The sequence below is a fragment of the Ostrea edulis genome, chromosome 2 (genome assembly GCF_947568905.1).
Source record: "Ostrea edulis chromosome 2, xbOstEdul1.1, whole genome shotgun sequence".
NCBI lineage: Eukaryota > Metazoa > Mollusca > Bivalvia > Ostreida > Ostreidae > Ostrea > Ostrea edulis.
In genome coordinates, this window is record NC_079165.1 from 6,915,571 (window position 1) to 6,931,354 (window position 15,784).

Consider the following 15,784-nt stretch of genomic DNA (forward strand, 5'->3'; position numbering starts at 1 on the left):
TCACAATCAAACATCATTCAATTAGTTAACCGCCGTAATTGCCAAAACGGCGTAAAACCTCAATCAATTAATCAATCTCTTGGTCTATCCCTAGGGGGAAGACGAAATAGGAATGAGGCTGGAGGTCCATCCCCACCCTACACTGTGTTACTGCAAGGTAATCATATAAATACTAACACATCTGTAAAGCTTAACCAGGTAGCAGTATTTTTTGTACCAACAATCCCATGTTTCTACTAAGCATTCAAATATAATATTACTTCATGAACTGTGTTCGGTCATCATATGTATATCGTAATCTCCCATCGACATCATTCCTTCTTCATCATTTGCTTTCAAATGAAACTGGACCGTCTCTTGGGTCATGTCTGTATCTTTTTCATCAGTATGCGTTTACATAATCCTAACAGAAACGTGGGAAGCATATCAACATTCTGTACCTAGGTCAGATTCTGTTACGATGTGAGCATAAGGATTGTCATTTAATCATTGGAAATTATACATATATGTAATGGAATATCAGCCGAAACTTTAACATTTGATCGATTTCCTCGCCACTACATTATTACAAGTGATGGAGCAATTCTATTACAAACGTACAGAGTTTCTCCCGATGTTGAAATAAGAATTAACCTCTAAAAGGTTTTTTGTATTTATCTAACTGTCCCATGTTTTCCATTTCAGTAGAAGGAGAGGAGAGCACACTTTCTAGTTGCTTGTTGTACGCCCCGTCGAGAATTTTTCAGGCATACTGAGACGTCATCAGTTGTACTTGGCGCTCAGGACCTTAGCAGTGAGGGTTCTGTAACGTGACAACGCCTGCCGCGACACGAGACCTCTGTTTTTAGCTCCTCTGAACCGAAGACTCAAAGAGCTAATCATATGGCCATATGTCTGGCGTGAGGTGTGCGTCAACTTTTTGGAAAAAGGGCTATATCTCAAGAACCCCTTGGCCAATTTTTGTCAAATTTGTGATAGAGTATCCTTGGCCCAAGGGCTTTCATTTGTACGAAAACTAGGTTGTGACCCTTTAACAAGGGGAGATAATTAGGAAAATGCAAACAAAAGTAGTGGTTGCTAAAAAATCTTCTTCTCAAGAACCACTGGGCAAATTATCACCAAACTTATGCATAAAGATGAGGATAGGTTGTAGATAAAAAATTGTTCAAGGCATCGTCATGGGGCAAAGGGTGTGGTATCAAGGTCACTTTATTAAATGGATTTTGATGCATATCTTGGACAATTTTGAGTCTATGATCATCAAAAGTTGTCAGTTGATGGATCATGGGACCTTGAACTGCATCATGTGAAAAGTATGTCACCATGACCTACTTTCTGAATTTTATGGCTAATCATTTATGAATACATTTTAGGTTATTTCAGATACCGAGAGGTTTAGAATCATCAAACCTAGTAAGTTGATGCGTCTAAAGGCCTCGAAACATATTTATATAAAAAAAAGTAGGTCACAGTGACCTACGTTTTGAATTTTGCAGACATTCAAATTTCACATTTTCAATTTTAAATGCATATTATGGACATTATGAAAACTAGGATTATCAAACTTTGTCAGTAGATGCATGTTGAGTCTTCAGAGTGTGTTGACTAAAAAGTAGGTCACCGTGACCTATTTTTTTTGGATTTTGACGGCTATATTTGAATATTTCAGATACTATTTGACTTACAATCATCAAACTTTGTCAGTTGATGGGTCTTGAATCTTCAGAGTGTGTCGACCAAAAAGTAGGTCACTGTGAGCTACTTTTGGAATTTGACGTTTATATCTGAATATTTCAGATACTATTTGACTTCAATTATCAAACTTTGTCGGTTGATGCATCTTGAATCTTTGGAGTGTGTCAACCAAAAAGTAGGTCACTGTGGCATTCTTTTGGAATTTGACGGCTATATTTGAATACTATTTGACTTGTCAGTTGATGCATCTTGAGTCGTCAGTGTGTCGACCAAAAGTAAGTCACCGTGACCTACTTTTGGACAGTTACATTTAAATTTTCAGGTACTATTTGACTTAACATCATCAAACTTTGTTAATTGATGAATCTTGGTTAGTGAGAATTTTTGCCTGTTCTACAATGTATCAGAAGAGCGATTCTAGGCCCATGGGGTTCTTGTTAAGGTCATATCCGAAAGATTTCAAAATGCCAAGCCAGGGCCGTAAGTAGGGTTCTAAATCAGGGGAGGCAGGGGATTGGGGGCCGCCGATTGACTTTACGACTGAAAATGACACTTTTTAAATCCCAATTTATCATGTTTGTGTTTCATTTGTACTATGTAAAGAATCGTAATATGGTGTCAAAGACAAAGGTGCTTGTCTTCATTTTAAACATATATCCTATAATATAACATTTATATAATTTTATTTTCTTTTTTGCCAAAAAATCAGACGAGGCAGTTGCCTCGTCTGCCTCATCGGCAGTTACGGCCCTGCAAGCGCTAGCAAAGGAGCAACCACTACGTATGTCTTGGTTTTTACCCTGTCACGACGCAAGTGGTCTCGAACTTACGACCTCCAGGTTACGAAGCGAATGTTCTACCACTGACCTTCCGCGTCCTGTAACACACTAACTAGTACTGTGTTTACGGTTAAGTTTGAATAATACCATAACTCTGGCATGCAATTTCTAAGAATCGAAGTGGAAAACTTCAGTTAGGGCTTGGAGGTGTAGCGTAATAGAAACCTTCGACCACCGAATGAATTAGTTTTGTCTGACTCAAAAGCTATATGAATGAATGATTCAAAGTATAAATTTCACTGTATTGTTCATATCGTTCTGTTTTCAATTCACATTATCTTATAAGAATATACATACAGATTATTTATAACTGATCAAGACATAACGGCGGATGTTACCGTTTAACATGGGTGTCTACTTCTCCTACGCCACTGATCAAACCTCTGTTGTGTTCCGGGATCTGTGTTTCCCGTGCTCGTAATTTTAATTAATACTCTTTATAGGATTGATCACTGTTCGTTACCGTCACGTTTTCATCAAGCTACAGAAAATATGTACGATACATGTATCATATACAATAATAAATATTTACATGTAACAAAGTCAGACATTTTATGTTTACCACAACACAGTTGTGGATCCCGGGTATCACAAAAGAAGGGCATGGAAAAGTGAGGAAAAAACTAAGAGTAGGGCAAATATTGAGCCCTGGACATACCAGAGGTAGGATTAGGTACCTAGGAGGAGTAAGCACCCCTGTCTATATCTAATTCTGTTCTCTTTGATCCACACACTAGTACAAATACAGATGATATCGATGTTACCTTCGCTGGCTTAGGTTAAATTAGGTCTAGTTATCAATGTTACCGAGAGTAAATGAGTTTCGTAAATGAACACTCACAAAACGAGTATTTCATGAACTAGTAAAATCTATATGTTAAATATCACAAAACTAATTCTTGTATATAGATTTGATGGTAGATAATAAGCTAAGTGCAAATATAGCAACATTATCTGGTATACCGCAGTTAATTGTAAAAACATTCCAGGTAAAAACCACGGGTCCATTAATTCTTTTATGATATCTGAACACCAATGCTGTTGAGATTTAAGCTTTATTACGAAAATGGTAGACGAACAAAAATAAATTGATCATAATTTTGAGTGATTATCGGTACAATGCGGCCTTGGCGAGGACGAAGCTGTCATACATCAATTATAGCACTCCTTTTTATGGGGATGGCAATATGGGTATCGACTGCAGCAGTCGCCAGACGTTTGGCATTTGTAACCATGCCAACAGTCATGACACACTTTAACATAGGGATCACAAATATTATGACGACGACAACAGTCCGATGACGTATTACACCTCTGACGATAGCAGTGGTAGTCTGGAAGACTTTCCCAAGGCCGCCAGTATGAACTGTACCTGAAACGAAAATACTCTTGAGTGACAGAGTCAATGAAGAAAATATATTGGCAAATTTTACACTGTGTTGTTAAAAGAATGTGATGATGATTGCAAATACATTTAAGGATATCTAATACGACACCCCTTTCTCTCTCTCTCTCTCTCTCCGATAGCGGAAGAATAACGCCAACTGCAAGGAGTGATGTGAATCACTAAAAGGGTAGGACGTGTGGGGATTCTACAGTTTTATTTTATGATAACTATGAAGTCCGACTTTACACAACTTAAATCATTGAATACGCAAAACATCAACATGTTGAAATCACGTACGTGGTGAAAATTTAAACAGATTACCTTTAAACTAGAGATTGTTTTTATGAAAAACAAATGTCTTCCCAGCTCCCCAAATTGGAAGTGCTCCAAATAAAACCTCCCCTTAATGTACTACCTGGTATGGAGGAGCAAGCATGAGCAGGAACATAGACAATATGAACTCCGATAAGCCACTTAGTAGCAGTGTTCACAAACTATTTTACAACCCTCCATCCCTCAGATCCACTATAATTTTTAAGGATAATAATTGGATCCTCCTGTTCCTATATGATATGCACATCTGAAAATGGCATTGAAGTAATTATACAAAATTTCAAGTCTATCAGAAAAACCATATAGGAGGAGAAACATTCACAGGCTATTTTAACATCCTCCACCCCTCTTAGATCCACTATGACTTTTAGGAAAATAATTGGATCCCCTTGTCCCGATAATATGCATATATATAAATGGCAATGAAGCAGTATACAAAGTTACAAATCTATCCGATAAGCGATATAGGAGAAGTGTTCACAAGCTATTTTACATCCTCCACTCCTCATCGATCCACTATAACTTTTAAGAAAATAATTGGATTCTCCTGTTCCGACATTATACACATCTAAAAATGGCAATGAAGCATTGTACAAAGTTTCAAATTTATCCGATAAAACATATAGGAGAGGCGTTCACAAGCTATTTTACATCTCCACCCTCTTAGATCCACTATGATTTTTAGGAAAATAATTAGATCCTCCCGTCCAACCAATGAAAGGTGAAGATAACGAACAGTGATCAATCTCATAACTCCTACAAGCAATACAAAATAGATAGTCAGGCAAACACGGACCCCTGGACACACCAGAGGTGGGTTCAGGTGCCTAGGAAGAGAAGTGTTCACAAGCTATTTTGCATTCTCCTCCACTATTAGATCCACTATAACTCTTAAGAAAATAATTGGATCCTCCTGTCCCACCAACATGTACATCTGCAAATTGCAATGAAGCTTCAAGTCTATCCAATAAGCGGATATCGGAGAAGCGTTCACAAGATTTTGTGACAGACAGACGGACAGAAAATACAAAAACAATGTCTCCCCCTGAAAGAGCTGAAGAATTCAGACATACACGTAGCAAGCTGCCGCTGTCTGGAATGAATTACAATTATTACTTTCCAATATAATTTTGCAATGGAACACTTAACAAATTATTTTTCAAATATGGAGTGGGTTACTAGCCGGACACCATACTATTAGTTATATGGATTGTTAGTCTATACACCCTACCAAGAATCCATAGAACGAATATGTCCTACTACAGAGCGATCAACTTAAAAAAAATGTTTATTTCACGAAGCGGTTAAGTATATAGATTTATCGAAGCCATTTTGAACCCTATCTATTTTTGGCAGGGTAGATGTTTTTCGTCCAATCAAATGCCTAGATTTTTCTCTGCAGTAGGACATTGTCAAAACATGTCCCTTTTACGTCACAGTACTTGTGGTGCCTGCCAATACAGCTTACTCACATCATAAAAAAATTATCATATTCTTTTCAGTACATGAAGATAAACTCTATAAAACGATTCTAATATTCTCTGCATTATAATAGTATTTGTCATTCACCGTGACATTGACCACACAATGCCAGTTTTGCCAAAAGTGTGGACGAAAGGTAGCCGTGGCTATTTCATAGGTGTTATAAAGGTAGTAAAAGGATTATTATAATCATGATGATACTATCTTACTTTAATGCATAAACATAAAGGTTTATCCATTAATCTTTACTCTATTCCGTGTTTAATACGTGCACAATAGATGTCGGAAAATAAACATTTTAATAGTCCTGAAATACCAAGGCTATTTATTTGTTTCGTGAATGCAATGTCAAACATCAGTTGAGATCAAACTGCTCATCAAACATCTTTATTCCTATGATGTCATGCTTTTTTCTATCGTCCTTTAGTTTAATTCTGATGATCTAAGTCTTTGTACTCCGAAGGGTAGATTTCTGATTCATCAATGTTCAAGGATATGTAAACATATTTTTCACTGCAAGGCAATGTACCTCATAGTAAATACACAAAGGTGTTTCAAAATCCGAACAGATTTAATTCCTTTTCTCTCCGTGGTTTTAGGGCATTTAATTTTCATCAATATTTTACCAACCTGTATCTCTTCGGAAAATAAGTGTTCCTCCGACTCTGCGAATAACTTGGTTGATATCGTCTATTAGATCCGAAGTTGTATGATAGCATGGCATACCTGTTTTTGAAAAATAAATTTAGTTTACAATACTGATGAAGAGGACATGCAAATTATATTAAATGTCGAAATGAGTATGAAGTTTACCGTTTATTTGTGGGCAAATTGTCATTTTCTGAAAGACTTTCTGATGAAGGGAATGATGGAATATCATCTGTAAAGAAAATTATATTGAATGACGCTAATAACCAGAATGTTAAGGACATCTTTATACTTTTCCTCGTGTACTAAATCTTTGTGATCATGCAGCAATTAAAACTCCATCAATTGTATAAAGAGGAAAAATGTTTATCCGATGGTGTAAAGGTGGTCATTTTCAATTTATTTGATGTACTATGCATGCTCTGAAGTTTAGGTTTATCCATTACAGCGACAATAATTTTATGATCGATTAGTTTACCTGAGAATATCGCATTTGTCCAATGAATGAGCACCGTCAAGACAGATAAGACAAGAACAAATTGCAGATTTCCCAGCATGTTGCAATACATGACGAAAGATTGTTCTGAAATGAAAGTGTATCAATTTATAGAAACACCAGCAATAGATAATTGATATTTTACAGATATTCATCGATTAATTCTATGGCATTTTTTCTAACAAGTCTGTGATGTTTGGGTGCATAAATAATTTAATTTTGATAAGGTAATGGTGTCCTTGATGATTTCCATATGTGCGCCGCCTTTCTAATGTACGGATAAAAATATCGAAAAAATTAGATATAAGTCGTTTATATTAAACACATTCAGTTGTTGTACTAACAAAGCAACACCTTAATTAATAAACAATTTCATATCACTCATTACACATTTTAGAATCGTTTTACGTCTACTTGGAGAATATTTAGACTCGTGTAGAGTCGTCACCGGCATATAGGTGAAGTGTTACACACTTTTGGACCTGTGCATGGTGCACAGGGCCGAACATTTAGGGTTGTTCATCGTGACACGCCTTCCACGACCTGGTACTTCCGGTTTTTAGTTCCGCAGTGTTCACTTTTAACACCAGGCGCTTTGCAGGGGGACACATTCACTACACTGTACCTGTGTTAAACGAGTTAAATCTGACACTGGGTCGGAATCGAACTCCTCGGTTGCGAAGCATGCGCCACTAACCAATAAGCTACAGCGACCCGAGGAACATTTTTCAATGTGTTGCTTCATCAATTAAACCAGAAACAGATACGGAAAACTACGTAGTAAACCATCCAAGATCAATTTACACAAACTGCAAACATTGTTAGAACTAGTCACTCAAATATCCCGTATGTGTGTTTCACAAGAGGGAGATTTTGCTTTGTAGAGACAGACATCTGAGTTAGCTAAAACACCAAATTAATTCTAAAAGATCAGATGGATCGTATAGTCCACATGGGAAATAAATCAATTACCCCGTGTAACAGTTCGCTCTCTAGTCCGGGAAGGTACAATTTATCATTGTCAACTGTCCAATATAAATGCAAAGTTAAGTGGACGGCATATTCATTAGAAACTCCTTTTTCTAAAAAACAAAACAAAACCAAAAACTTGTCTTGTACGTCATATCGCAATCATTCATATTTCAAAAGTGTGTATTGAACTTCCTATAACCGATAGAAATAACCAACAAACAAGGTGATATCTGCCAGATGGATGCCACCCTACTGAGTCACTGTTCAAAATAGACACCAACAATGGGTTGTTACTATTCTCATGCTAAGACAGGAATATAAATAACAGTTGCGAAGCACGGTTAGTTACTGAGATATTGTCTATACTGCTAATCAGATTTGCAACTGCGGATGCTCTATCTCCACGGAAATCAAGTCTAACTCGTGTTCTAACAACATTGTAGATTACGTAACTGTCATTGCTACGTTAGATATATATCTTCATCTTGTTATACATACCGATATAGAGCTTTAAAATAATTAATTTTGAATTGATAGCCGAAAATGATTAATATCAAAGTCATGATAAAATCACAGTATCCTCACCAAGTACTGTATATATAGATGCCAATATTTATCATTGTAGCCAATAATGGCTTTATATCGCAGAGAATACATACATAATAATCTTCCTTTAAAATGCTTTCCTCGAAAATGTTCACTGATGCAGAAAGGAAGAGGGAGTACCTACCCAAGGTCAGGTCCGATCACAAAATGAATATTAAAATACAGGCATCATGATCTACTATTCAATATTACGACAATGGTACTTTATTCATAAAGTAAAAGAAAATATCACTGTGGGGGTGTCAGGAATTACGTCAGAGAGAGAACCGCTCCTTTGATGTATTTTGCAGTCAAACTTGGGAGATGGGCGTTACGTTTTGAATTTTAGCTCATAATGGTCATAGGGCGTCAATGAAACTTGGAGAATGTTCGAAAATCGATGATGCTAATTACTCGGAAGTCGTCGGAGGATCTGCAAACTTTCACCTGTTTCACGAAAAAGCTCGCCCTGACTGCCACATTGGTATACAATACCACGAGATAATTGCATTTAAAAATTACTGTCAATAGATCACGAGATCTCCGGTCGATACAGCACGAACTCAAGGATAGATGATAATGGTAATGATATTTCTGATAAATATTACATAGCCTATTCAACCACAATGGACAACTGACATTCTCTCACCAAGGGCAAATGCACACTCTCAAAATAACTCACTTCTCTTGTTGTTTGTTCACGTAAATCTACTATTTTAACATCACACTGCATATATATTCAAACAGAATATATCATCATAAAAATTATTATAAACCCTGATCTAATCACAAAGCTGTTTTTGAAAAAACAAAAAACATTCACGTGATTGAAAACATATTGCCATATTAAACATGTTTGGGCATACAAAAGGAAAGAAATGATGATTTACAAGAAATATCTTGCTCAAAGGTGCGTAAAGTAATTCTTCAAAATCTAGAAAGAAGATTGCAAATCATAAAAGCAGAGCCTGATAAAAAAAATCGCATTAAATGTTTGGTCAGGAGGAGATACTTTTAGTATTAAAAACAACTTACATGTACATTGCATTCTTTCAAGTCCCTTTCTTAATCCATCAGGAAAATATGTGCTGTGAAGGAGAAACTTTAGACGCATTGTGCCACAACATAAGCGAGAAATGGTATGATGATATGTGCACTCTCATAAATTTAAAAAAAAAAATCTAGGTAAATTGAAATATCACTTTTCCAAAATCAGTATTAAAGCGTACAACTTTTCATAACCACTCCTTACGATAAATTATAGACTAGGCTTTCTGACATCACAAACAGCTGCTTCTTCAATAAAAAGTAGAAATCGAAAATATTCTTATTCAATGCACAGTAACTCTGAAAACGAAATTAAAAAGATTCTGGAGTTCCTCATTGACAGTATCAATATAGTCTTTGGGGATGGTACCTTTCAACAGTCTTTTGAACTATCCATAAGTATAAATTGTGTTTCTTTATTTATCTCTCACCAATATTCACTTTCATTCATATTTGGATTAGATTTATTACAGTGAACTCGAAAAAGAGAAAAACTCTTCCATATCCGCTTCATATTGGGATGTTTACTGAGTAACATGGATGTTAACGGCAAGCTAACAACTCAACTTTATGACAAGCTGAATGCTATCAGGTTCTACAAATGTATATCGTCAACGTCCCATATCTATGTAGCAATAATCCATTGTCTCCTGCAATATGGTGCATACATGTATGTCTCTCAAAGCATTTAATACACGTGATGATGTTCTGCGTATAATTAAGTTTGAAACTGAGACAGCCCAATGCCAAATAAGTGACTTACAAAGGTTTCAACGGTCATTTGAAGTGAGTATATCGCAAATTGTATGGTCGTTATAATGATCTTATTAGCAAATACAATCTGTCAGTAGGTTGAATGCTGTCTGCAGTGTTTCATACCAATTGTTAGACCCTTCCTTACAATTCTGATTTTCATTACGGATTACTCCGTTTGCCTGGCTCACTGTGGTTGACCCTTCGTTTACTTCCAGGCATTTGATCCTATCTCTCATATTCCCAGGGGCCCATTTTCCTTTCTATCAATTTTGTATTCTTTAAAGGAGTTACGGGATTGATCACGGGTTTTTATCTTCATCTCTTTCTGACATGTGTATCAACAATTAACTTTACCAATATATCAATCAAGAAACCTTGAGATTTCTTTATTCAAGAGAAAAAAAAAAAGTCTGATGATAAAGAACTGAAACAAATTCTTTGACTGTAGGATAGGATAAATGAAAAAGAATAGTTTTCAGAAGAGTATGATGTATTGATTGTACAATTTATTGTAGAAAACTATCTGTCAATCCCCACAAAGGAATGTTGTAAATTCGTACAAGTCACATGACTCGACGTGACATTAGATCTGAAAATCTTAAAGACTATTTATATAGTATGACACATTTCTGCTTTCGTCCGAATACAATCAGATGATGGCTATGATAGTAATCGTTTATTTTCTCAAGGTATATCGGTCGATCGACCGTGTATTCCAAACATTTTACGAATTCGAGTCCCCTGTATCCTTTATAATGACAGTTTATATAAAACTTATCATCCAGTTACAAATTTTAATACACTTTCCAATTGTGTGGAATAATAGGATTCATTCCTCTTACAAACATGTTTACTGTAAACAAAGGAACTAAAATAAAAACGAATTATATTTTCGGGTTGATTCTGTTTTATTGAACATTAATCTTTTAAGGAGAGTCGTACAGAGATAAATAGATTCTGACGATAAGGTACAGAAAAATAACCAGACGCAACGACAAAGCGTGGTTTTCAAAATGGTGGCATCGATGTAAAGTTAAATGCCACTAGTCAGAAGAGAAATGAGACATGGCGAGAGTGGTTTCAGTCTTGAAATAAAGAACCTTTTTAACAGATCAAGAATTGTATAGATGTCTCGTAGATTCTTTCTCTACAGAAACAAGTGAAAAAATATGAACGCTACATCGTTTTTGGAAAAAAAAATGTATCAAGTCAAATTTCCCATTTAGGGTTTTCAAGCATTAACAATCTGAGATATTACTATCAATCTTGACATTGGAGACACTATTATGTTATTACACGATAAATGCATTCAACCTAGATATTTAATCAAAACATAATATTTGAATAATGATTTTTTTTATATTTTTTTTTTACATTTCCTCAACCTCCACAAGTTCCCAACAAAGCTACGGACATGATACAACGCGCTGATGCTGAAACTCCGATTAAGATAGCATTGTACGGCGTATGAAATGGTGATCACCAGCGGATAAGGTATTGTATTCCAGACAATAAGTGCTTCTATAATATCGTAATTCATCTGAATTGAATAAAAATATCAATTTTGTAGGAAGAATCTTAAAGTACAATCAGCGGTCAAAAATGGATATCTAAAGTTATAGGAATATGAAACTTTATAGTCCCCTGTCATTCAAAAGCAACTCAAATGAAAAGTTAAGAATTGATATAAGGTAGAATACGCCGGTTTTGAGACACGTCCGAGTTATTTCCCTTTGAGAACTCTCGTACATAGTAAGGAGCGAAAGAATTTATTTACACGCGGGAGTGGGACAGATATTCATCACAGCGTAAGTGAATGTACTCAGTAAGTTTCTCATACGCTGTTTGATAACCCGAATTCGACTGATATACAAACTAAGTAAGTGATAAGTATTTAGGGAGTAATTAAATACACAGAATTCTTATCCTATCACGTTATCTCGCTGGTCATAAGTACCATATCCAAGATATTTCTTGCAAATATGACATTGTTTGTATGTTTCCACTTCGGTAAAACATTTCTTTCAATAGTATTTTGTATTTCCCACATTTACATATTTAAAAAGAAGCCGCTTTTAATACATTTCATCGTCTTTCTCGTTTGCTGTATATCTACTCTGTTCCACTTAGGCATTCAAAGTTCCACTAAATGCACCTCCTATACAGATGAGTTCGTATCTCGAAACTGGCGTATTGTTTTAACCCGTCCTAATTACTCAGTGATAGAGCGTTTGATTCGGGATCGGGAGGTCGTGTGTTCCAGTCTCACTCGTGCCACGGCCACGTCAAACCCAAGCCGTACACATAGGTAGTGATTACTCCTTCGCCAAACGCTCCGCATTTAGAAAAAGTGAAGATAACGAACTGTGATCAATCTCGAAAAGTCTTTAAAAGAATACGAAATTCAGAGAAGGGCGAACAAGGACCCCTGAACATGTCAGGTGAGATGAGGTGACTAAATGTAGGAGGAGTAAGCATCCGCGGTCGACCGATGACACCCGCCGTGACCATCATACCTTCATCAAGTAAACAGAGTAATCCGTAGTCAAATTCAGTGTGTAAAGAACGGCCTAACAATCAGTATGAAACAAGTTAAACAGTATCTTACCCAATGACAGGTTGCACTGGTAAATCATATCGTTATGACGACCATAGAATTTGTGAAATGTTGACTTTAAATAACACTTATTTGTCAGAGATCTGCCTCAATTTAAAAACTGATCATACTATAAACAATATCTTGCGTATCGGATAAGATGAGAGACAAAAACATATACAGGTGATAATGGAATATTGCTACATAAATATGGGAAGTTGACGATGAAGAAGCTGAAGTCATCCCGTTTGTCATAAAGTTGAGTTGTTAGTTTGCCGTTAACATCATGTTCAATAAAATATCAAATTTAAAGTATGAAGCAGATGGGAAAGACTCTGGTGCCTTTTATCTCGAGTTCACTGGGATATATGGAATTGACATATGAATGGAAATGAATATTGTTAATAGATAAAACGTCCTCGATATATCTAAATGTCGAATTGAAGGCCAAAGTAAGAAATTTTTCTAATAATGTAAAAGCTTTTAAAGAACCTACGCCTCATCAGAATATAAAAACAGGTCAGGTAATAAAGAAGCACAATTCGTGTCCATGGGAATTCCTACAGATTGTTGAAGACCTATTGAAGACACTGTAAGGAATCCCAACATCTTTTTAATATCAACTTCAAAGTTCACTTTACTTGTAAGTCGATTCAGAGTGATATTCAACAAAGTAACTATTTGAATAACTGATAACAAGATATGAATATTTCCTTTTTTCCGTTTTCATTAAAAAGTAATTGTTTGTGGTGTCAAAAAGTGCGGTCTTTAATTTATCGTGAGTAATGGTCATGTAAAGTGTTGAAATGTCATACGATTTGAGAAAGGTTTTGTGATTTCAAATTTATTAAAAGTTCTTTAGTATTTTTTAGAATCTACATTTCATTTACACCATTTCTGGCATATGTTTTAGCACAATACGTTTGATTGATGTTTTCCGCCACAATCAACAATTTTTCAGTTATCGGGTGGCACCCAGTTTTTATTGGTGGAAGAGAAAATCCAGATACAATGTATCTGGGAAGAGACCAACGACCTTACGAAAGTAAACTGGGAAACTTTCTCACTTACCGGCGCGAGCGGGATTCGTACTCGCGTCGACAGAGGTGAGAGGCCGTGTGATTTTGAGCGCGATGCTCTAACCACTCGGCCTTCAATACGTTTGAAGAATCCTCTTCATAACAGTTAATAATTTCGTGAAGTACAACGATAGGAGCTTGGTAGAACATTTCGGGATCCAGCAAATGTATCGATGTGTGTAATATAGTTTTCGTGAAGTTTAGAAAAGGTAACTCACATGAAATCGTGGCATTAACTGGGATTTTAAATGTGTTTAAAACTGAAGCATGATTTCGAAGAATTTCATCTTTTGAAAGGGGAGTTGGAATATAAGTAGAGTTACCAAAAGTGGAATGGATGCCAAGGTCGCTTAGAAGTGAAATTCACGGGTCTTTCGGAAATGACCTTAAAAATGGAGGTCCCTTGTCACTTCAAGTTAAAAGAACCCTCACTGCTACGACCTGGAGTGCTAAGCACACTAGTAGGTCTAAAATTGTGGTAGTTCATTTACTAAGGTAACCCCTCAATGTAAAAGACAAATTCTCGGAAGGGACTTATGAGAAGTTATAAATTTTAATATCAAGTAAAATTGCTCAAATGAGAAGTTAAGTCTAGTATAAGGACGAATTGCTGAATTTAGAAGTCAGGTCCTAATACAAGGAATAATTCCTCAAATATGATGTTACATACAAGTCTGATATAAAATAGATTTCCTCTCATATATGAAATAATTTCTTATAAAATAGAATTGCCCGAATTATACTTTTCCGTGTGGAAGACATATCCATAAACCTTCATTATAGAAAGGAATAATAGAATCTGAATCGGAGATTCGTTGATTGCGTTGCTATCTTACACTGCAGTGTTTCCGTATCGTGCTCAGATAAGATTAACACATTTTATTTACGCAGTTGGTGATCAATATATCTTCTTTATTCCTATTTCACCATTAAATGGAAATGGGTTCGATGAAAAAGTTATCAAAATTATTGCAGAAATATTCAAATAACATAGAGGCGCAGCCTTTAAAAAGCAATACATACCTTATCTCAATATTGTGCCATCCGTAAAACAATTGTCGGTGTAGTGACATCTACATCACAAGTAACAGGATTTGGTTCCTTTAACATTCGTTTTCAACAAACCCTTTTTTCCTTCCTGCACCGTTTTATATTGGGATTATAGAGAAAGTATGGTTTGTCCCAGGAGATGCGTAAATAAACCGAGTCACGCCACGACAATCGTAAACATCGTGAAAAAATATTTTATACAGGCGGGCTAATGCAATTTGTACTTCTTTTGATAGCTGGGGTAAAAACTTGATGTTGAATTGGAATTCTTAACACAATATACTCCGGATCTGTAATGGCGTTCTGTCTATACGACTCACGATAATGTGTCATTATGCTTGTGTGCGGCGGTAACCTCACCTCATAATGATCTGGGTTAATTTTAAATTCATTTTTCTTTTTTTATCCGCAATATGATATCTTTGATCATGCCATGTCGGTAATTAATGACCTAGGGACCGATTTCACGAGCCCATTTCAATGCAATCATGAGCATGTATCAATTTTCGTACAAGCATACAGTGATTGCAAACATTCAAGCATTATGAAGCTCCAATCCCAATAGATGTTTATATGAAATTTTACATCTTACATACATATAATTCAACTATTATCTGATATGTAACTAATATTTGCCGGCTCTATAAAAAAGAATATAAATATGTAAGCTTTGTATTCTCTTTAGTCGTTCAATTTAGGGTTCGTCCATTTTCTCATATACCCATCTTTTTTACGTGTGTCAATACTGCTGACTCCACAAAGTTTGACCCGTCGTTCGGGATCACCACACTATGGTTTTCTCAATTCGTATTACCATCC

The 15,784-nt window shown here is 35.9% G+C and overlaps 1 protein-coding gene across 6 annotated transcripts; it reads right to left on the reverse strand.

Annotated features, from left to right (window-relative positions):
• Window positions 1-3,570: 3,570 nt before the first annotated feature.
• On the reverse strand, window positions 3,571-15,322 carry LOC125679168 (uncharacterized). Of its 6 annotated transcripts, XM_048918145.2 has the most exons (6): window positions 14,939-15,315; window positions 9,473-9,525; window positions 6,863-6,967; window positions 6,550-6,616; window positions 6,367-6,462; window positions 3,571-3,906 (listed from the first exon to the last, which is right to left on the reverse strand). In XM_048918145.2, exons 3-6 carry the CDS (start codon window positions 6,951-6,953, stop codon window positions 3,687-3,689), a joined length of 474 nt encoding a protein of 157 aa, XP_048774102.2. In that variant the 5' UTR covers window positions 6,954-6,967; window positions 9,473-9,525; window positions 14,939-15,315; the 3' UTR covers window positions 3,571-3,686. The 6 variants fall into 6 exon arrangements, with proteins under 6 accessions (XP_048774102.2, XP_048774101.2, XP_048774104.2 ...); XM_048918144.2 differs by lacking the exon at window positions 9,473-9,525 and having other exon boundaries at window positions 14,939-15,314; XM_048918147.2 differs by lacking the exons at window positions 9,473-9,525; window positions 14,939-15,315 and adding an exon at window positions 8,583-8,650.
• Between the last annotated feature and the right edge of the window lie 462 nt (window positions 15,323-15,784).